Source organism: Amblyomma maculatum, chromosome 2 (assembly GCF_055883805.1).
Source record: "Amblyomma maculatum isolate TAMU_Amacu chromosome 2, ASM5588380v1, whole genome shotgun sequence".
In the NCBI taxonomy this organism is placed as follows: domain Eukaryota; kingdom Metazoa; phylum Arthropoda; class Arachnida; order Ixodida; family Ixodidae; genus Amblyomma; species Amblyomma maculatum.
This window is the reverse complement of record NC_139345.1, coordinates 37,874,096-37,893,043: the sequence shown is the minus strand read 5'-3', so window position 1 is coordinate 37,893,043 and position 18,948 is coordinate 37,874,096. Positions and strand designations below refer to the sequence as shown.

Here is an 18,948-nt window from a genome sequence, read left to right as displayed (position 1 = left end):
GGCGCTGGGAAAAAAATGGAAATCTCTCTGTACGAGTAAGTTGCTGTCACTGTAACCAACAACAGCTTTTCTAAGCTACACTGATTCCTCCGGCTGCACTGTAGGAGGCTAGTTGCACTAGTTTGTCATTTACTTCAAAGCGGTTCTTTTCCTTTTCTTTTCAAGAAGGACATGATGACGAGTTTTAATCGACTGGCGGGGCTCACATGCGATGGGATCACAACCACTACAAAAACCTGAAGGCGGCCACAGTAATCGTGAATAAAAAAGGCGAAACAGTTTATTAGCAATCATTGGTACGCGGAGTAGCATGGTGGTTATAGTAGCACTACTAGTAGTCGGTATACTATGTACTTGGCAGTATTTTGTGAAGAAGCGTCGCCTGTATGTACGGAACAGCGTCATTTGCCGAATAAGTGAGCAACGCTGGAATTGGCTTTGGGGAAAGAAATCTGTTGTTCTCGGCGATAAATGCCGCCTTTTTCTGGTGGACAAATGTCACTAGAGAAGTGCTTTTTTTTCCCCCACAACGATGTCTAGACGTAGTTGCCCTCCGTGTCCTTTGGACGCGAACTTGTGATTAGTACACGGAAACGTAAGCAATGCTAGCCCGACGCTTGCCAGTGAATTATACTTCGTACGGACGCCACAACATCGTTGTATTACGTGCCAAATTAAGAACAGCTCGTCAAGTGCGCAAAAACGCCGGCGGAGACACTAGATCTTTATTATTGCGCCGCCACCGCAAGTCGCCTGTGCGCATCTCCTGATTGGTCCCGATGTGGCAGGAGTGAACGCAGCTGGCGGCGCGTAGAGCAGGCAACCTCGAGACGATCTACGCATGCGCAGTGGCGGCGCGTGGGGCACGGTAATGGCACACACCGCGCTATAAATCTCTTATGAAAAGGCAGGCTCATCAACGCCAACCAGCAGGGGGGGAAAGTGTCGTCAACAGTAAGTAGTTCGTCGAGAAATATTTTGTCGGACATATGCCTCTCTTGTATACCACATTAACGGCGGCCTGAAGACTGCGCATATAGGAGCCCCTCTGAGCGTTGCTTTCTTAAGAGCACCCAGTCGCGACGTGAAGGGGCATATGAAGCTAGCACCGCATTTACGATAGATGCATGTTCTTCCAGCCTTGTAGTCGCAAGCAGTCCGCCACCAGGAAGACGGTGCCGAACTAGAACACAAATATGTCCCGTGTTTTCTATACTTTCGCGTCATGAAGGTCTAGGCAAAGTCTCTCCACAGGACTTAGCTCAGCTCGTGTTCTGGTGTGTTTACGTTGCCGAAGAAAAAAAAAAGAATTTGTTGTGCTTGAGAAGAAGACTGATCGGATAGCAACCAACATTGTGCTGTTGCAAGTCGAACTTTCGTCAATCTTGTGTGCCCGTACAGGCAATACATATGGTAAACCGACACTTGATGCGCTTGAGTAACACATACATTTCGTAGGCAATTTTCCTCCGACCGGAGAAGAAGGACACTCACCCTGTCTTTGCGAAGTTTGCCCAGTATCGCATCATGCGTCGGCTGAGCGCCTGTTCGTCGGGCCTGTAGCCGAGCGACTTGTTGAGCGGCTCGCCGAAGAGGAAGGCGATCTCCTCGCCGTGTATCACGCCCATCCACTGGGGCCAGGCGCTCTGCGACGAGCGGTGCGTGAAGTAGTAGGCGTACACCTGCGATCCAGCCAGCGCGTACTGGTGCGCCCACTCCACCACTGAGCACGTAAAGTGGTAGTCGCCCACTATCTTGTCCACGGCGTCCCGGTTCTTGATGGGATCCTCCGGGTTGAGCCAGTCCGTGTACTGGAACACGATGGCCTGCTGCGCCAGCTCGCCCACCAAAGGATTGAGCTCGCGCACGGCGCGCACGAAGTCCTCGCGACCCAAATAGACCGACTCGTCACGCCGAAACAGCTCTGTCAGATAGTAGATAAGGAAATAGGTGCCCTCGTCGCGGTTCGAGCCCAGCAGCAGGCGCGTTTTCTTGAAGTTGCGCGCCGCCAGCGACTCCTGGGGGCTTTCGTCGAGGAAGGCGCCGTCCACGACCGGCACGAAGGGGAACTCGACCACACCGAAATTGCCCGTCTCGCTGTTCACGATCGTCTCCGGGTCCTGCTCGCGTAGACATGCCAGCATCGCCTCCAGATGGCGTTCGTCGTGAGGACAGTGCAGCGTTTCGGCCAGCCGTAGCGCAGACTGCAACGCAGTCTGCCGGTCGTGGACACCCCACGGGGCGATGGCCGTGCCGCTCTGCAGAATGGCCTGCCGGGACAAAAGCCAAGTAACGCCTATTAGAGCAGCCCCGCAACGAACAGTAAAACATATCCTCGGGAGCGTAAGACTAGTTTGTCTCAATAACGGTGCCATCTTATATGACGTCAAGGCAAACGGGACAGCCTACGTTCCCCGCCAGTCCCAAATGACAAGCACATTCGGCAAAACAGCTACTCCAATAGGTAAATAAAAATGCAGATCTGCGCCCGCCCGCGCACTCCTGTCATCAAGTGCTGCGTTAAGCGCCTATAGACGAGACGTTTAATGGTCACCATCACAGTTAGCAGCAGACTAACTACATTGAGAGCAGGGCAAGGGGCGTCTTTCATTGAGCCCTAATTTAACCTTAGCCAGCGCCAGCGACAGCCACCTCATTTCTATAACTTCCTACTGACATCCTCCCATTTGGTTCTCTGTCGACCACTGCTACTTCTGCGCTTTTCCTTAGAGTGCACGGGGTAAAATGAATGCGACCTATACAGAGACGCGCTCTGTAAATAGATAATTTAGCACAGTAAAAGAAACACCAGTCAAGCTCACATAAATTTGAAAAGCAAATGTTTCAAAAGTCAAGTAAGGTCATCATAACGAGCGCGGTGGTGGTAGAGTCACAATCCTTTAATGAGTGTGCCTAAATGTGCTTGACGGTAATCTTCACGGCCAGCATCACATTATTCTTTGGCTCAGCGTAAAACGAAAGCACCGCAGAAGGGAAGTCAATTCAAGATTGAAGGAAGGATACCTGGGAGAAGAGGTCCCTGGAGAGCGGCGAGAGCAGGTGCATGCTGGCGCTAACGGCACCAGCGCTCTCGCCGAACAGGGTGACATTCTTGGGGTTTCCGCCGAACGCAGCGATGTTCTCCTGGACCCACTGGAGCGCCATGAGCTGGTCAAAGAGGCCCGCGTTGCCCGGCACTTCCGGGTGGTCCAGGCACAGGAAGCCCAGCGACGCGACGCGGTAGTTCATGGACACGAGCAGCACGCGTTCCTCGGACACCAGAGCGCGGCCATCGTACACATCCAGCGTCGATGTGCCGCTGTAGAAGCCACCACCGTAGATCCACACCAGCACGGCAGCCGGGTGGCTGGCGTTTGGTCTTGGCCGCGGAACCCAAACGTTCAGCGTCAGGCAGTCCTCGCTCATATTTGTGTTGGCGTTCCACATGAGGCTGCCTCGGAAGTCGCCGAAGAATGTGTCCACCGTCTGGAAGCACGACTTGGGCTTGACTGTGGCGTCGAGAACACCCTTCCACGGGTCGTTGGGCTTGGGGTGCCGGAAGCGGTAGCGGCCCACGGGCGGTTTCGCGTACGGGATGCCGTAGAAGACGTCGACGGGCTTGCCCGTCGGCGACTCGGTGGCCAGCCCTCGCACGGGCCCCTTGGTGGTGTGCACCAACAGCGGGTCGGGCCGGTGGTGCTGCTGCTGTTGGTGCTGGTGGCCCTTGCGCGCCGCCGCGGGCCGCACGGGGACCCCGGCCACGAGCAGCAGCAGCATCGCCAACGACGTCGGGGCGCACACCATGGCGCCTGCGACCAACCTGCATCATGCGAACCACACGTCTTTGCAATGAGGACAGAAGCGAGTCTTCAGACGCGCATATGTCTAGATGTCCACTTTACTCGCCCACATCTATTGAATCGCGCAAGACAAGGACGTCGCGCTTGAACATGTTATCGTGGTTCGTCGAAGAGCAATCTGCCGACGGCCGCGATGACATTTGCGCGAGGCTCCAGCTTTTCAAATCGGCGCCTGACAGCAGCTTTGAAGAATGAAGCATATGCTCGAAGTTCTGTTCCTAATGGCGTTCGAGCAACAAGACACTTCACTCACCCAGAAGACTCGTTTCCGTGTCGTGATTTCTGCCGACACGACCTACCCCCTATTCCGCCGCTGCGGGCGGCGGCGGTACGTCTGCGTCGCCGGAAAATTTTCCCCTAGACAAAGCGCGCAAAGAGATAAACCGTTGACGCCAGCTCGAGCGCGTGGCATGCCGCGTCGCTCGACGCGGGCGTCATCGGCCGGCAACGGGAGCGAGCACGCCGGGTGGGAGGGCCCTTTCCCCTGGGCCCCCTCTTCGGTGAAAGCCGCTGGAGGCGCAGAGCCACTTATGAGTTTGAATTGGACACTTCCGCGCCATCGTGGCCCAGGCGAGGGAAGCTAGGCAGCAACAGCTGGGACCGACCAACAGGCCACTCCAGCAATCTATGTTCCTTCTCCTCGGTATTGTGTTCGCGTCACGATTAAAGAAGAATACAAGTTGTCTTGTGTTTCTTGATTGACGATAGACTACATACTCGGCGATCAATTCCTTTCTCACCGTAGGAGTGAATGAACACTCAGAGGGAATTTAAAGACCGGAACAAATACGCTACTGTGACGGTTGTGGACTGTTTTGTTCCTCAATGTCGTTGTCGCGACATAAGAAATAGTCTCTTGTTGTATTCATCACATGCTAACGCTGCATTCATGTATCCGCTAAGCATCCTAGGAAATTTGCTTAAAAGAGTGAATTCTTGCACGGAGCTAAGTTGCGAAAAATTCAGCCGAGGCTGTCTTCGTCCGAATATCTTCGCAAAATAATTCATTCCAATTCGCGCCCTTTTAACAATGCTATTAGCATTACTCATAGTAGACATAATAAGTGTGGTAAAAACTGCGTAAGGTAAAAAAAGGTACTGCTACAAGTAACCCCAAGGGCAGCCTTTCTGCTAACATACACGCCACCTATACATTTGTAAATTGTAATTTAGTGTCAGAGTCTAAACTTTTTTGTTGTATTAGTTATAAGGTGCCTCCGAATGCAAGCAACACACCCCTTCTTCATAGCAAAACTTAAAACACTCCGGCGCACAAGCACACACACACACACCATACGACATATTTCCAATTACACTCATGATTCTTGCAAGTCGAAACTAAACACACAAGACAACTATTTATGGCCTGTGCAAGTTGAGAACTATTGAACTATTGAACTATTGAGAATTATTGAACAGAATGAATTGCAAGACCATCGTAAGTAAATGAATATGTTTAGAGAAACATATAAGCATTTCAATCTGTGTTGAGGCATTCTAATCCCCCGGCCATTGCCAGCTGCGGCGGCCGTTTTTTGATGGAGGGGAAAAGCAAGATACCTGTGTGCTGTGCGATGCTAGCGCATGGCGAAAAACCTGGTCGAAATTTCAGGAGCATTGCATTACCGTGTCCCTCATACCCGCTTCACTTTGGGACTGCAATAGCTATAAACCGAACCTAGCCGACTTAATTTTCTTTTCAAATTCCGTCGACCACTTCCCTGGAGGGTTCACTTCACTGTTTTCTTTTTTACTTGCAAAATACAATGGGTGTCTTTAGAATTTACATGACTCTGCAGTTAGTGTCCGCAGTCCTCTTTTGATATGTGCACGTATTTATCATGACTGTAAACCCTTTTATTAACTGTATTTCCGTCATGTCATCGTCAGGAGCGTGACGATTATGTCATGGCCATCGCTCAGGCAAGGGTCCGAGTTATAGAAGCTGCACCTTCACGACACAGAGCTCCTCTATTCGCCCGGGTGCACACGTCTCTGAGAAACGTGTTTGTAGGCGCGTGACACGCCCGGATTTTTAAAGCGGTCGTTTCAACATTTAAAGAAACAAAACTGAAAGATGTGACAATGCTTTCATTGCCATCAGTTGCTTGCATAACACTGTCAAGTGTAGCCTGGCCAGCTGTTATCTACGACAGCATTTACTGCTGACGTCTAATGCCGTGCATGTTCGGTATATATTGTGACTTTACGAACAACAAAAACAACAAAGATCGTTGCAAATATCCCTATGATGGCTATGATACAAAACATTGTTCGGTCCCTTTGCACAGGTAATCTAAGTCAAAGGGGTAAACCACTCTGTTTTCATGCTCTGAGGAGAATCCAAGAAAGGTTCACTGTTATTTCCGTTTAGGCATCATGCACAAGTTTACCTTTGTCTATGCGCGTTGCCGGTGTTTGTTAATTGGGTTCCAGCCTGCCTTCTTCCGCGAAAACTAATCCGTATCTTCCACGATCGCCGTTTTCCTTTTCTTTCATCCCCTCTCTCTCTTTTCCTCGAAATTCTCGCGGCCTCGTAGTACTCTTTAGCAGTGGCTCCGAGATTTGAGCTGTAACCACTGCGCATTCTTTCAACCCTGCTTCACCGCAAGGCTTCTTCGCCAGACTGAGACTCTGTGCGCTAAGCATATTGTGCGCACGCGCAATCACTTTCCATACCCACTACGATACTAAACGGGCTTGCACACTGTGGTGTTGTCCTACTTTATTCACAAGTGTTAAGAAGCTCAGCAGCCTTAGTGGAGCGAGAACTCAAGGGCTGTCTAATCGGTTCACACCCAAAGAAAGCCTTACCGTTGCCTCGAATAGCGCCGGTGTCAGAGGACGAATAGTTTGCTTTCGACATATTGACGTGACGCCTTTCTATTTCAGCAACCATACAACTTTTGCGAAAGCACGAATACGGCCATAGTGCGATAAGCGTCTAGTGTACGGCTATATCTGTACAAATTCCGTCGTGATCTATCATGCCCCAACTGCCCTTCCCCTTATGCCAACCTTTCACGCTGCTATTTTCATGTCCGGTTGCATTGCAATCGGGATTCTTTCCCACCTCCTCCCATACTATCTGGACCTGGGTGGACTGGCTTGGTGCTGAGGGTGAAGAAGAACAGCGCCTGCTCGTCCATCAGGCCATCGATGTATTAGGCACCTAAGTGTTGCGCCTCAATAAAGTATTTTACTACTACTACTACTACTACTACTACTACTACTACTACTACTACTACTACTACTACTACTACCACTACTACTACTACTACTACTACTACTACTGCTACTACTACTACTACTACTACTACTACTACTACTACACAGAGAGAGAGAGAGAGAAATAACATTTATTGCACCCGTCAAAAGGTTGGTGAGGATCCGAGGCGAAGCTCTGTCCCAACCATATCCTCCCCCTCAGCCGTCGACCCAGGATTTTCCCGCGGCCTCCCCACGCGAGAGCTTCCGAGGTTTTTTCCCGGCTCCGACCCACCTTTCGTCCCCGCTTCCTCGCCGCGAACGGATCTTTGGCAGCCGTCAGTGACCGAGCAGAGGAGCCGCTTGTGGGCGATACAGTTGCGAGTTTCGGATCTCTGCTTAGGCAAAACCAGCGCTCATGTTTCGGTGTCGTCTCGAGAATCGCGCCATGCTGTCGCCTATAAAACGTCGCTGTGGGGCTTCCTCTTGCCTCGACGCGCGGCCTCGTTTGAAGCGGAACACAGCTCAAAGCGTCTGCGATGCAAGAGCTTCCTCTTGTTTCTTTTGTTGCGAAAAGTTCGCGTGAAAGGCACACAGTGTGCAGGGCGAGCTCATCGAGTACTCGGCCACAAATTCAACTCCTTGTTTAGATTTAGAGTTAGCGCACTTTTCGAGAAGTAAACAAGCTGCTTACGGAAAACTTGCTTTCCTATCAAATAACGTGTTAGTCATTCCAGCCACAAGTTATAGCACCAAAAGAAACTTCCGCACTACCGGATTAATTATCCAGGAGCGCCACAAATGCCTCAATTCAATACATAACTTGTTTTTGCACAATACGTTAATTGTAAGTGCTGTGCCTCTTATATTCAGCAATTTTATCATTTCAAAAGTGAGAACTCAACATTTCAACATCTTGGATAATTTATCATCCTGAAATTATTTCCTTCCGTATCATCGCTTCAACTATACATTCAATTATAGAATGACGGGCCGTACCGGGCCCGGGACTTAAATCTGAGCGGCCGGCCGGCGGACCGGGCTCAGACCCTTTCAAAGTTGAGCTGGGCCGGGCTCGAGTCTGTAGCATCGGGCGCGGGCCGGGCTCGGGCTCAAATTTTCGGCCTGTGCACACCTCTAATTTGCATTTGACGCATGAAATACTATACACGCCTTTTATTGCTATGCAATGTGTGGAACTAGTTGAGATTTTAAATGCTTGTTTTTGACGGTCGATACTTTGAGTCACATTGCCGATTAAGAAAGCTGAAAAAGAGGACCGCGCTTTGAAATAAATGGGTTTCGAATTCACAGTATATTAGCCAATTGAAATAAAAGTTACAAAGTTGATTAAACCATTTTACTTACTGAAGCGCCTAATCACTAAGCTTTGTAGCATATAGAATACCCGCATTTCTTTGCGGCCTATGTAAAGAGATCGCACGGAGGTACCTCTCAAGATCTTAAAAAAATATCAATATGCAAGCAGTAAGCAGTAAGCAGTAAATAAAAAAAAAAAATCTCTCGGTGCAGAGCAAGTCAATGGGGACTGTGATGCTCATAAAAGCGTCTCGTTAAGGAATCCTTCTTCTGTAAACCTGTGACTATCGAAGCATTCAAATTATGTTTAGTTAAAAGCAACAAGAAACAATAGTATAAGTATAAAAAGCAGTGCCGGACCGGTCACATCAACCAGACGCGCTCGACGTAGTGCGATGTGGAGGTCTTGAACTCGTCAAAGACAGTACGCATGCCCTGTGCCCACCCACGACTTCAACCTGAGTGCAGTTCTCGGCTGAAGGCTAACTTGCAAGAACGCCCCCGCTCTGCTCCACTCGAAGGCACCCACGCTCGGACTTCGATCTCAGAGGTCGAGCGCACAGAATAAGGCACGTCGACCTTTTTGACGAGAAAACGCCTCACTACCCCCCGCCGTGTGAGGGCGTCTTGGCCGCTGGTAGCTCCTCTCCTCTGTGCTCATTTCTCTCTCGGTACATGCAGCCCCAGAGCCCTGACAGCTCACCTTTACAACACTTGCAGAAGCCGATATGTGAGGCTAGACATGTCGGAAGTCATTTCTCGCGTTTTTTGCCTGTTCGCTGGAAGTGGTGTTTTCTTTTTGCCGCGTGAGCGCTTATCGCGTTTCCGTCGTCCTCGCTTCCGGATGGAAGAGTCCAATACGTGCCGCGTTCGCCGAGCAATCAGGTTGATTGCCTCCTTCGATTCTGCTCACGTCATGCTCGGACGGCTTGAGCCCCGCCTAGTCTAGCTCTATACGCGCGCAGGCGACGTCTTTGACAAAAGTGTCCGCGGTCCACCATGGCGTCGCTGCCGAGTCGTAGGCGAGAATTGTATACCCACGGAGCTCCAGATCACTGCAAAAGTGCGGGCAATGATTTTAGAGCAAGCAGTGTGCTGTAAAAAAAAAAAAAGTTTTCCGCTGCACGGCGGACACAGTGTGCGTACTTGGATCCGAAATCAAAAAGCATAGTCCGTCGTTTGTCGGCGGCATATTGCCTAGGGGTCTGAGTGTATGTATACGCACAATGTAAAGGTTGTCAAGGGGGGAAATATAGAACGCGTTCTACTAAGCGAGGTTTTAAAAAGAAGTCACTGTGGTGTCCAGACTTCCCTTCGTGGTTGTCGCGATGTTTTTGTCAGTCACAGAAATTTGTACATTTCACGGGCTTTCTAATAAAGGCGGTATAAAGATCGACGTACAGCTAACCAAGCTAGAAACATTCCATCCAAGTTATTCATGTTGATTTGAGTGTTTTTTTTTTCTATTTTAACTTTTTTCGCAAGCCAAGCGTTCATAAGCTGACTAATTAGGCTTGGTTAATTTTTTGTTATCTGCACAGCAAAATAAATACAATAAACTGACTTCCAAGAGCATCGGGTTAGCTGGCTGGTTAGGGCACCGTGTTCATCGGAAACGCGTTGTATATAGTTTTGTACAACGGGTGTTGTATATGCGCTCCACTACGCCTGAAGCGCGTAAACAACACCGGACCAAAACGTCGATTGCTTGTACAAGCGATGCATGCATATCCACAAAAGTTAAACCATTTGAACCAGAGTGAACTTGCTCAGACTAAAAGCGCGTGAAAACTTTTGATTGAGAAAAAAAGAACAACACGCTTAGTGACTACAGCGCACGTTGCACCAGATTGCGGTGGTAACTGCTTTTCCACAGCCGTAAAGGTATTCTGAAACATTTAAGGAATTAACGTTCTCCCAAGGTTACGCTTTCGAGGCCATCAGAGCCTCAGATCAGAGTATGCCGCGGAGTTCCTGAACACGGCCATGCGTCCGCTTGAAATGCGGCTGGCGCAGTCGCGTGCCGAATGTTCGACCTCTTGGCCAGCAGCGGAACGACAGAACAGCTAAACGATAGCGGCAGGGCGCAGTAAGCGCCCCGACACACCGTTGGAGTGAATTAACGCGCCGGAGCACGTGGTGCCACGCTTCGTTTATCGGCGTCAGCACCTCTGCACGTTGATACAGCTATAATGCATTGCACGGTATCCTCCCTTGTGGGCATTTGACGAAGTGCGAGCCTGGAAAGGGAGTGAGGTGGGTAGGATATACATAAAAGACATACGTGACGCGCACACGTGCGCTGACCTGCACACTTGGGGGTTACGCACTGCGAGCACCACTCTATGAGCCCCGAGAGACGCGAGCGAGAAAAAGCTGGAGGAAAAGGGGGAGGGGGGGGTCATGGAATGGGGGTCGCTTGGCGCTAATTACGAACCAGCCGGCAGGGACGTGACCTCGTCGTAGGCACCGGACCACCTGAATGTAAGGACGGTGTGTGCGATGATTCAAGCAAAAAAAAAAAAAAAAAAGTGCAGTCTCAGTTAAGTCCCATGGTTTGCTCTTCAGCTTTTAGTGAGGCCCAAAATGTTTCTCGGTGAGGGCGCAGAACTTTTCAATACTTTTCTATCGTAGAAGGACTAGCAGGACAACACCTAATTATTGCGTTTTGAAAAAAAAAAAAAAAAAAAAACAAATATCCGTGGCTCAAGGTTTGTTGAAATCTGTAGACCAGGAGGAGACGCATTTATTGGTGAGAAAATTGCGTTATATATTGTTTTATCTGCCACTATTCGGCGATCGCCGTTTCGAAGTGAAAGATGGTGTCACCTAACTCCTCGGATCTGCGCAGAATTGTGTCGACGTGACGCAGTTTACTTGGGAAATCACCGATGTCGATGGTGACATCTAAGTCTGCTCTATATGATGAAAGTAGTGTTCCTTGTTTTTAAAGGGGTAGCGTGAAAGGCCCCGTTATCCAGGAAATCTGGCTTTAGGCGTTGTGAACGAAAAAACAGAAACATATCACCTTCTGGCAGGTGAACATGGCCGGGCACTGGCCGATCCTAGGATTGTGCGACGTGACGTGACCACGTGAGTGGCTGATTTGGTCGGACTTGGCCGTTAACACTGCCACCTCATAGCCATAAAGGTGGAGATAAAGTTGCCCCCCCCCCTCCTCCTCCTCCCCCTCCACTACCACGTTTTTCGTTAGAATAACGCTACGTAATTTGTCTTCGAAGGACACGCTCACCGTGAACGAACGACTGCCTACATGACTGCACTGTGGAAAGAGAAGTGTCGCGCTGGCGTCCGGTGCTGGAGGTCAGGAGTGGCTCACACGCGCACGTATTGCGGTGTTTCAGAAAAACATATCCTTCGAAAAGGCGTTTCATACATTCGCAACCTATTCGAGTGTGTACTCGACTTTTCTTCACGAAGGGCCGACGTCATTGGTGCTCTATTAAATCACAAAACGATTTTGAAACGTTTGTTTGCATGTATTCATCCACCCCACTCCAGACACAGAAGTGCCACAAGTGGCGCTGAACGCATAGCCGACGGTGGTGGCACCTGGTGAGTACAGAGACCCTGTATTACCTGCAGCATGTACCCACCGCAGAGCAAAGGCCTCTCCCATACCACTTCAATGAAACTAGTCCTCTGAGCTCTGTGACAGCTACATCCACTTGACCCCCGCAAACTCATTCATTTGATCACCCCCCCCCCCCCCCTCCCCCCACTATAACTTCCTGCCGCCGCCTGCTACGCTGCCTTCCCTTGGAATCCAGTCTGTTACCATCAACGGTTAGTGGTTGTCCTGCCTTCTGCCTATTGCTTCGTCTTGATTCCAAATAGGCCAAAAGTAACTGCATTAACTGAATGCCATTTATAGATATGAACAAAATAAGTGAATAATTAAATATTTTAGGGCAATGGACAATACGCTTCAATGCATTAGCAAGTTGCCCTGCGACGTCTTGGAACCCGCACGCAATCGTGTGCACTAGTGTCCACATTGCATACATGAAGTAAACCGCGCTAAAATGTACTTCTAATCCCTCAGCCCTGGCAGCGTTATCAAATGGGAGAGAACTCCCGCGATGTCACTGCTAGAGAGACAGAGAGAAGGGGGGAGGAGGGGGGGGGGGGGGGGACAAAGAAACGAGTACCGCAATTAGGATGTGTCGCCCGAGGGCATTTCTCCTAATTAACAAAGTGGTGGTTCAAGGAATTTCAAGAGCACCCACGGCTTTCAATGCGGTTCATCCATGGGTGTAGCAAAAACGAGGCAGGAACAGAAGCAAACACGAAAAAAAAAATAATAACAATAATAAAGTAAAAAAGTAGAGTGGCTTGAAGCGCCAGCGCAGCCAAAAACAAAATTAATGCGACGACAGACATGTCTGCAGAGACCGCAAACATCCGGGCGACCTCCGAAGGACAAGCACGCTATACGTCATCGCCGTCCGTCGAGGCAGCGTAATTAGCCGCGCGCGCCTTTGAACTTTTCGCTCACTCGTACAGAGCCCGTAGTATGAACCTCTTCTTTGGAAGCTCTTTCAGAGCGGATATAGAGGTCGGTGCAAGAGGAGGAGGTGGATGAACTGAACGAAGAGGGATGAATATTGAAGACAAGAGAGGGCGAAGAGAGGGCCGCGCGTCCCTCTCGCCGCTTTCCGTTTGCAAACAGCCGGTTCGATATGGCGCCGCTATTTATGGCTTCATCGTGTGTACGCACATTGCGAAGGTTAGACAGGAAAGGAGACGAGGTGAGAAGAGAGCCCCGTGCTCTTCTTACCGCGCACGAAGCGAGTGGACGCCTCTCTGCTGATCACCGTAATATTGTAATGCTCTCTCCGGTGTGACGCAAGTTGCCTCGATAAAGTTTGGTCGTATATTGCTTATTGTTCCGAGTATTCTGCAGAATACAATATAAGAAGCTCTCAAAAGTGCTTAGTCATGACACTCTAGTAGCTACTAAAGAGCAGGTAACGCACATGCTTTCGTATTTCTCCAATGCAGGTCTCTGCAGTGCTCTCAAAGTTTTTGTTCCTAGTCTCCGAGAATAGCAGCTGCTCCGAGATTAATTGGGCGATCTTTAATCTTCGGTATGGGCTCAAAAGGTCACTACAGACATGGTGGCGAAGATTACGAGCGAAAATTAAAGCCAGAGGTGAGTGACGGTAGGTTCGGCAATAAATTTGCTGTGTTAAGGAGCCAGCGGTTGATACAGGAATGGTTAGCCGGAGAGCGATGGCAAAACAATGTATCGCTGCTATCGCACGCAATTTCGTCAGTTCACTAGAGCCTTTCGATAACATGTTTGATGTGCGATATTCTCGTGTCCCTACACAGCCAAGACGTCAGAAAAAACAGGTCTACTAGATGGCACTCTTGGAACGCTCACATCGTACACACATTCATACTGTGTATGAAGCTCTGACTTTCTTCAGGTCGCGTTCGTCCGCGCGCTGCTCAAAGTGGGCACGATTCAAGAGGATAGGTTGCGCTTCTTTATAATAATAATAATAATAATAATAATAATAATAATAATAATAATAATAATAATAATAATAATAATAATAATAATAATAATAATAATAATAATAATAATAATAATAATAATAATAATAATAATAATAATAAAATCCCGGTTTTATATCGATCCCTCGTGTCGTGGACAATAAGTAACAGACACATTTTGCGCTACCCGTGCCCAGCACATGAGACATGAGATGAGAGAGCGCCTCGATGGGCGATGGTAGCTTGTGTCGCACAACCATATTTTCTCAAGCAGCGCATGATTTTTTTTTTTTTTTTTTCAAGAGCGGATACGACGTGTCTTCTAAAGAGTTGTATGAATATTGCTACAGCGACTTACTGGGCTCAACCAGACGCCCGACACATGCGTCTAAGAAAGCTTGATCGAACATTTAAATTTACTGTTCCGCGTGATATTCCGCGTCATCAGGCATGCTTGATACATCGACTTCGTTTAAACGTGGCTTTCACGCGCAAGTACTTACATTTAATTGGACAGATGGACTCACCGGAATGTTTAACTTGTGGCATCCCAGAGACTGTGGACCATGTATTATTGGTGTGCCCAGAGTATGCGAACGAAAGAAATGTGCTAGCTGCTTCCTTGAAGCATTTAGACAAGAGGCCTCTGTCGGAGGAACTGCTGCTGGGCGCTTGGCAGGACAAGGGGAAGGGCATCCAGGCAGTGCGCGCTCTTTGCCGTTATTTGAGCGCCAGTGGACTTGATTCACGTTTGTAAAGCAAGCTGCTGTGTCTGTATATATATTTCATATGCCTTCTCCCACATCGTCACCCATCATGACCTTCTTTCTTCTCTCCTTCCCCTTCCCCAGTGCAGAGTAGCAGGCCAGATTTGAATTATTCGGGCCAACCTCTCTGCCTTTTCCTATCAATAAATCCATCTATCTATATCTGATTAAGACAAAAAAGCCCCAACTGCTGTACCGTCACAAAGAGAAAGATACGCGTTCTTAGATCGCTGAATTTCAATAGTAGCGGCCATTTACTAATAACCTGACATATCGCACGGCACTACCGAGCGCTGCGCTGCGAATGAGCGCACGGGAAGTTATTCATCTGGTATCAGGGATTCTAAGAGTGCGCGCAAGGAGCTTCGAAATATGCGCTGCTGCATTACTCTGACACCGGCACCATGTTCGCAGTGCCTAGAGAGCGCTTCCACCACGCCCATTAGAAGAGCTGCGCGATTTAGCCTGCATTACAGCCTCGGGTTCTATGAGCGTGCGAATCGCCATCGCACCGATCTATTCATCGCGTGCGTGCGAGGCCTCCACCTGCCCGCTTATTTTTGTTACTTCGGTTTCAGTACGGACGAGTTTGGTGAGCGCGCTTTGCCAGCGCGCAATGTTTTTCTCCGCGCCACTAGGCATGCGCTCCAGTCCGCATTGCCACTTCGACGACTATCGACTTGCACCTAAACCCCGATGAGAAATTAAAATTCACGTGCGAACCAAAGCTTGAAAGCACATGGCAGCTTTTGGCTGAATAGAGCGAACGACGAGAGGAGAAATACGTAGTCGAGGGCGGTCAAACTTCAGACGGAATGGCGAGCGCAGAAAAAGTACGGGAATAACTGGTCAGAAATAAAAATTGGGAATCGATTTTCATTTTTTTTTCAATTTCAATTTTATATTTCCTATGTATACATGGCGAGGGTCGAAGGAAAAAAGCCAGAAATTGTGGCTTGACATGCCCATCGGCCCCTACATTGCAGGGCAGCAGGCAACATCCAAATTTCTTTCACAAGTAAATGCAAACAACGTTGTCAGAAAAAAAAGGAAAAAAAAAAAAAAACAGTTGGCACATGGTTAAAAAAAGAAAACGAAAAGGCAGGGAAATGAAGCACACACACAAAAAAAAAATGATAATAAAAAGCAACAAAAATACAATTCATAGAAAAGCATGTCTTTGGTTATTCAAAACAGGCCAACACTTTATGGAACAAAAAAAAAAAAAATAAAGAAGCAAAGAAGGCATGCTTGAAATTTAAAAAGCAGCACATACATCTGATGATACGTCTGATGATACTCGTGTCCTGCTGTATGACTATATATCTGCGAATGATAATGATTACGGTAAAAACTAAACTGAAGGTATCTTTTCATGCCACTTCCCATGTGCAGTCTGCACGAACATATTTCAATGTTCCTGATAACTCCGCGAAAATACATTCCCTAAAACCGAATTCAGTACATGATTAGTGAATAACGCTTAATTTGTCTGTTTGTTTGTTCTTCTTCTTTTGGGTTATTTGCGACCCCGTGAACAACCCGATATATATATATATATAGGGGAAATGAGGGTGCTCGTTATAATACGTGAAGGAAAGAAGCCAACAGTCGGCGAGGCCAAGGAAAGCGTTGGGGATGGTACTTTGTCTTTTTTTTTTAATGTTTACTTGGATAATCACGGAAATTAGTAATGTAATCTATTTAGGGGAAAGATAATTAAACACAAAGTAGAAGAAAAAACAACGTGCCGATGGTGGGAACCGAACCCACGACCTCGGAATAACGCGTCCGGTGCTCTTCCAACTGACAGCGGCCGATGTAGCTGAGTATGTGCATATATATATATATATATATATATATATATATATATATATATATATATATATATATATATATATATATATATATATATATATATATATATATATATATATATATATGCACATACTGCGGCACAAATATGCGAACAAAAAAATGCGCTCTCCGTGTCGGTCCCTGTCTGCCCAACTGCAACTTGACGTTTTTGCCGTCGTTAATAGCATTTATTGTGCGTTTGAAAAACAAAGAACTTTGAATAAAAAAGAATATTGCTTATTATCCAAGGTGTTTATATCTAATCCTTGTTTAAAAGGGACCCTTATTTTCTTTTCCTGCTACCATAATAAGGAATCATCCTTCACGATAACAGTTATTTTCAATTATTGCCCTTGTTCTGTCACTTGGTCAATCATTTATTCATTAATTCTTTGCTTGATTAGGCCCTGCGTGTAAATGTCACAAGTATAAACTACACAATATCTAACAAACTGCAAAAAAAGGAGCTCGCAAAATTACCAGAAGATAAAAAGAAAGAACTCGCAGTAATAAAATCAAACCTCCATCTATTTATTGGAGATCGATACGAACACTTGCGCATGACTAGGTACTTGTAGTAGCTGATTTCTCCCAATGCAGCTTTTTTTTTTTTCTTGGTAGGGGGGAGGGGGGATGCTCCAGTGTTTTTGTTCCTTTCCAACTTTGTGAAAACTAATTGCGAGACAACTTTAGAATCTCATAAGTTCTGCTATCAATTCTTCTGATGCGCAAAAAAATATCTGAGTAGTTAAGACTGCCAGAGAAAAACTGCGGAGAATTTTTTTTTTCGACAAGAACATTAATGGCAAGAAACTAAGGGCTTCTCGATGGGACTTCTGCGGATACGTGCCGATTTTAATAGCCAGAATTCTGCGATATGCTTAAATACTGCGTTCAAAAACTCCTTTTTCAAGAAAAAAAAAATGCGTTATCCCAGAGCTTCTTGGTATTGCGCAAAGTGAACGCTTTATGTCTGGCTTTCCTTATACGTGGCTGCTCAGTGATTTCGCGACAAGATCTTTACAAGCATGCACAAGGTACCACCAAACGAAAGGCTGCTGGTTGCGCAACATGATGCGTCGTGCGAACGGATACTGTCGCGCTTAACTACGGAGGCTATTTCTAGCTGCCCGATGGCAGCCCGCAAACAAGGAGGAGGCAGCCGTGAAGAATAGCAGCAAGAAGTTGCAGAGAGAGAGAGAGAGAAAGAGCGAGGGAGAAAGCTGATTTCGGGTCCGCTTACGGAATATCAGCGGTGCCGACAAGGCGGAGACGACGCAGCCGCCGGAGCACATGGGGTCATCGCAACCTCCTCGTGGCTTGCTGCGGCGTCCCGCAGCTCGCCCACTCAGCCACCGACGCAATCCGCTTTCGCGACTCTTGTGCCGCCGCCTCGAGCCGAGCACGCTACGCAGGGACGAGGCAAGAAGTAGTACGTCGAGCGCTGCGTGTGAGCGACCGTCCGTCAGCTGCCGCCAAGCTAATGACTGTCGCCTCTTTTTTTCTTCCACCACTTCAGCGTCAATCTGCTCCGCGGTGGGCACGCGTCCAAACAACAAGTAAACACGGGGTCCGCCGCCGACACAAGTAACTGTTCCCGTACGCTGCGGCTGCTGCTCTTGCTGCTTGTCTTTTTGCTCCTGTCGCTGCTTCTATCCGTAAGCGGCTTGTGGCACGCTTGTGAAACCGCGGCGCTGTGGGCGCGTAGAGGAGGAGTCGCCGAAGATGGAAGCGCCTGGCATGAGGCCGAGGTGCGCCCAGTGATGTTGCGGAGCGGCGTGCGCACTCAGGACATTGTTTTGTCAACTCGCCGCGTGAAACGTGAGTCGCTCGCTCGGTTTAGTATTTGTTTTCCAATTCTTCCACCCCCTCTATTTCTCGCTGTTCTCCCTTTGAAGCTGCGATGAGCCCTTGCTTTCTTGGTGCAACTTCCGAGTGTGTTCTGCCGACACGCATTTGAAGGAAGAGCTTAATAACGCCTCCCATCATTGTGGGCAGTTGTGGTTTACTGCCCTAAATATAATAGCATGTTAAAACGCGCTTAATGTTCAAGTTATTTTTAATTATTGACGCATAATTTGCGAGGCAACCGTAAGACGAATGCCGGTAAAGTTTCGTATGCCTGCTTCTACCTTATGCCAGAATCACCGTAGAGAAGACCGCGCAGAGAGACGACTTCCCATCATTTGCTTGGAAGCTAATTACACGGGCTGGATAGTAGATAATATTTCGTTTTCTTTTTTTTTTATTTCTTCAATGCAAAATTGTTTATTGGAAAAATCCCTATTCATTTTTATTCTAAATGGATTAAGCCCGTTATACTTTGTGGCACGGGCAGAGGCTCTTTCTTTTTCTTTCCTTTTGCACGCCTCAGCATAATATATGTCCCCCCCCCCCCCCTTTTTTTTTTT

At 48.0% G+C, this 18,948-nt stretch overlaps 1 protein-coding gene across 1 annotated transcript in view; it reads right to left on the bottom strand.

Annotated features, from left to right (window-relative positions):
- LOC146198400 (acetylcholinesterase-like) overlaps nucleotides 1-17,990 on the bottom strand; it is a 78,185-nt gene extending 60,195 nt beyond the window's left edge. The window contains exons 1-3 of the mRNA XM_084593887.1: nucleotides 17,781-17,990; nucleotides 3,025-3,820; nucleotides 1,495-2,270 (exon numbers count right to left, since the gene is read on the bottom strand). Of these exons, the coding sequence (XP_084450013.1) occupies nucleotides 1,495-2,270; nucleotides 3,025-3,804 (1,556 nt within the window). The 5' untranslated portion in view covers nucleotides 3,805-3,820; nucleotides 17,781-17,990. The remainder of the gene's footprint in view (nucleotides 1-1,494; nucleotides 2,271-3,024; nucleotides 3,821-17,780) is intronic.
- Between the last annotated feature and the right edge of the window lie 958 nt (nucleotides 17,991-18,948).